This window comes from Procambarus clarkii, chromosome 18 (genome assembly GCF_040958095.1).
Source record: "Procambarus clarkii isolate CNS0578487 chromosome 18, FALCON_Pclarkii_2.0, whole genome shotgun sequence".
Classification (NCBI taxonomy): domain Eukaryota; kingdom Metazoa; phylum Arthropoda; class Malacostraca; order Decapoda; family Cambaridae; genus Procambarus; species Procambarus clarkii.
In genome coordinates, this window is record NC_091167.1 from 23444274 (window position 1) to 23448854 (window position 4581).

At 48.9% G+C, this 4581-nt stretch overlaps 1 protein-coding gene across 1 annotated transcript; it reads right to left on the reverse strand.

Moving 5' to 3' along the window:
- Positions 1-494: 494 nt before the first annotated feature.
- On the reverse strand, positions 495-1073 carry LOC138366017 (zonadhesin-like). Its single transcript, XM_069326736.1, has one exon. The coding sequence runs from the start codon at positions 1071-1073 to the stop codon at positions 495-497; it is 579 nt and encodes a 192-aa protein (XP_069182837.1).
- Positions 1074-4581: the final 3508 nt, after the last annotated feature.

Below are 4581 nucleotides of genomic sequence, written 5' to 3' on the forward strand. Positions count from 1 at the left end.
TGTGTGTGTGTGTGTGTGTGTGTGTGTGTGTGTGTGTGTGTGTGTGTGTGTGTGTGTGTGTGTGTGCGTGTGTGTGTGTGTGAGCACTACCATCGACCTTACCCCTCAAGTGCTCCTCAGACCTCACCTGCTCTTCCATATAACACTCCCGCCACGCTCAAACTGCTCAGTTCAGCTTACAGCAGTAAAGAAGAGAAATTCGTATATTAAAACATAAAATGTGAATCTTATTCCATCACGTTAGGTGATGCTGCGAGATGGTCAGAGGTGGAGCAGCGCCTCCAGGTGCAAGATGACCTGGCTCTCTGGTGTCGACATGTGGGTGTCGAGGGTGGGGGTGTCGAGGGTGGGGGGGTGTGGGGGTGTCGACGGGGTGGGGGTGTGGGAGTGTCAACACCGGAGCCTCCGTCACCCAGGAGCAGTATGTGGGTTAGGTTAGGTTATTCTTGGCGGGTCACCCACCTCCTCCTGGCGCTCTTCCGTCTACCTCCAGTCTAGACCTGGTCAATGGTAGCGGCCTCCAGCATGATGGTAGCGGCCTCCAACATGATGGTAGCGGCCTCCAGCATGATGGTAGCGGCCTCCAGCATGATGGTAGCGGCCTCCAGCATGATGGTAGTGGCCTCCAGCATGATGATAGCGGCCTCGAGCATGATGGTAGCGGCCTCCAGCATGATGGTAGCGGCCTCCAGCATGATGGTAGTGGCCTCCAGCATGAAGATAGCGGCCTCCAGCATGATGGTAGCGGCCTCCAGCATGATGGTAGTGGCCTCCAGCATGATGGTAGCGGCCTCCAGCATGGTGGTAGTGGCCTCCAGCATGATGGTAGTGGCCTCCAGCATGATGGTAGCGGCCTCCAGCATGATGGTAGCGGCCTCCAGCATGATGGTAGCGGCCTCCAGCATGATGGTAGCGGCCTCCAGCATGATGGTAGCGGCCTCCAGCATGAGGGTAGCGGCCTCCAGCATGATGGTAGTGGCCTCCAGCATGATGGTAGCGGCCTCCAGCATGTTGGTAGCGGCCTCCAGCATGATGGTAGTGGCCTCCAGCATGATGGTAGCGGCCTCCAGCATGATGGTAGCGGCCTGGAGCCACAAGCAGGAGGTATAAGGTGCTGTTACCTTGACAGTTGCTGTCAAGAGATTTCAATGTCTTCTCATCACTTTCGTTTCAGAGAGCGGGCCGCGTGGACATTGGTCCCCGGAGCCAGTCTGCAGGTGTTGAGTGGTGAGAATATCTCAGAGTAACGAAGGTGATTAATTGCCACAGACGAAGTGGTTGTTCGGCCAGTGATGAATAGAGAGTTTAGGCTACGATCTAATTGGCGGATGTGTGTGTACAATATTGATCTGAATTTGGGAAATTAGATAAAAATTAGATCAAATACACACACACACACACACACACACACACACACACACACACACACACACACACACACACACACACACACACACACACACACATACACACACACACACACAACCAGAGCTCAACCCCCGGAAGCACAACTAGGTGAGCACACACACACACACACACACACACACACACACACACACACACACACACACACACACACACACACACACACACACACACACACAGAAAGAGCAGACTAGCCAATGTACAGAGGTTCAAAAAGGTATTCCTGCAGAGGGATACGACAAGGGACGAAAGAGGGAGGGCAGCAGCCGCGAGAAGGGAGCACAGGGAGAAAGAAAGGAATCAGTGAGCCACAACCCCGAGCCCTACAATCCCAGAGGGGAGTGGGGAACCCTCCACCAGCAGCTCAACAGACACAGTGAGAGAAGCACCTCCCACATCCTCCACCCAATAGATGCCCTACCTGCCCCAACCCCTGGTACCCAAGGTGCCCACCTTGGGTACCAGGTGGTACCCACATGGAGGTGCAGATACATGGAGAGCCAAACTCTTGGAAGTAGCAACAAGGAACTTTCTGAGCCAGCACGTCAAGGAACCCACAAGAATGAGAGGCAATGACGAACCAGCTAGACTCGACCTGATATTCACCTTCAATGAGTCAGAAAAAATGGAAGTCAAATTTGAAGCCCCCATAGGAATGAGTGACCACAGTGTATTAACATTTGAGTATTTGGTGGAGGTAGGGATAACCTATCCAAGGATGGGATCGGAAGGGAAAAGACTAAATTCCAGAAGAGGAAAATGTGACGAAATGAAGAACTTCCTAAGGGGAATACAATGGGAAACAGAACTCAGAGAGATGACTGTACTAAAGTTCAGCGAGTTAAGGAACAAGTGATGAAACTGAGAAAAGGGGAGAACAGATACACAGAGAATGACAAGGAGGTGTGTGAAGAACTCAACCCCCGCAAGTACAACTAGGGGAGTACAGACACACACGTGGACCAGGAGCTTGTGGCCTGGTAAACACCTGTCTGGCTTTTCTGGCCAATAAACCAACTTTCGCGATGACTTACACCCACAAATTGGTGCCTTTGATCAGCGAGATAAACACCCCACACACTCTCTCACGGACCATGCCAGTAACATCATCTCGTTTGTATGACTCGTGAGTGTTTGTATGACTCGTGAGTGTTTGTATGACTCGTGAGTGTTTGTATGCGGCGTGGGTGTTTGTATGAGTCGTGGGTGTTTGTATGAGTCGTGGGTGTTTGTATGGGTCGTGAGTGTTTGTATGAGTCGTGAGTGTTTGTATGAGTCGTGAGTGTTTGTATGAGTCGTGAGTGTTTGTATGAGTCGTGAGTGTTTGTATGAGTCGTGAGTGTTTTTTTATGGTGGTGAGTGTTTGTATGAGTCGTGAGTGTATGAGTCGTGAGTGTATGAGTCGTGAGTGTATGAGTCGTGAGTGTATGAGTCATGGAGTCATACACGTTGCGTCTCAAGCTTGGTGGCCAGACGGCTGAGTGGACAGCGCTCGGTATTCGTAGTCCTAAGGTTCCGGGTTCGATTCCCGGTGGAGGCGGGAACAAATGGGCAGAGTTTCTTTCACTCTGATACACCAGTTCACCTAGCAGTAAATAGGTACCTAGGAGTTAGACATCTACTACGGGCTGCTTCCTGGGGGTGTGTAACAAACAGGAGGCCTAATCGAGGACCGGGCCGCAGGGACGCTAAGCTCCGAAATCATTTCAAGATAACTTCAAGAGATCCCTTTGCTTCTCGAGTGTGAGCTCGGCCTCCAGCTTCACCCTCGAGACCTGGGCCCGGTCTTGTCCTCGTAACAAACTTGTTTTACAAGTTTTAGATCTCAGATCATATAGTTTTACATTGAACACGAGCTGGTGGAAAGAGACACTACTGTCTTCCCGCCAAACACACACCGAAACTACGACGTTGGTACAACGTTCGAACAAGTTTTAACACCTCCTAACTAGTTATAACAACCAATATAACAAGTTGTGACAACGTTCTAATACGTCATAAACACGTTAAGCCAAGATGTAACAACTTTATTACTAGTTGTAACAAGCGGAAAATAGAGACAGTTTCGGTTTGTTCACTCGCCAGAGATTAAAAGATTAGCAAGGATAACAGACAAAAGGGCTGTGTTATCCTTGTATTAAGTCAACAGTGATGAATAATTCAATAATAACAGTAATTGTAGCAATAACCAATCTGGTTTAAGTACTTATGTTTGGTTAACGTGAGTGTAGAGTAAAGAGCAAGGCTCGTGTGCTATCACAGAGACAGTGACGTCATTTAGAATAGTGGGACTAGTTGGTCAGGCCCGTCCCTGACCCGCCTCCCCGGGTCAAGGTCAGGCCCGTCCCTGACCCGCTCCGGGTCAAGGTCAGGCCCGCCCCGGGTCAAGGTCAGGCGGCCGGGGTGACCACAACTTTCCGTATTGTTAATTCATAAATTATATATTCAGGTCACTACTCACTATTGTACCTGGATATAGCCGGGCTCAAGATGTCTGTAGAATTACCATCAGTATTTAATAGGAATTCAATCATCTGGGTGGCCAGTAAATAAGATTGATTTGTTCAATTAACCTGCTTAGTGATCTAGCAGCCAGAGGCTGGTGGAGTAATCTTAGTTAGCTTCACAGTCTGGAAGAGAGAGAGGAGGACAATGTGGAATGGTGCCCTGGAGCCGAGGCACAACATCTAGGCCTGGCTGGGGTATTTTAAGGTATCTGTGTCTGATGAAGTGCAGTTGTAGAAGCCACATTATTTGTTGTAGTCAATTATCATTTGCCTCAGTTAGGAATATATTCAGTTTAGGAAGTGTTTAGATAGGGCGTGTTTCTTTTTATTTTCATTTGATAATCTTTGTTTAATAAATCTTTTTTAGTATTTATGGTGTTTACTGGAATCCCCCCCCCCCCCCCCGACGCTTATGTTACACTGTGTTGTGGAGCTCAAGACCCCGTGCTTGCCCTAGACACCCTCGGTAACCCTGCAACCATTTATTTAATACCTATATACTCCCTTGGTCTCAATGTAATCCACACTTAACATCAATTCCTCCCTCCCTTTTCAATTAATTGGGGATTAACCCTCAAGGATTTAATTGTTAATTGATTGATCCAAACCACGATTAATTAATCGTCATTATCGCATGAGTTTGGTGGTG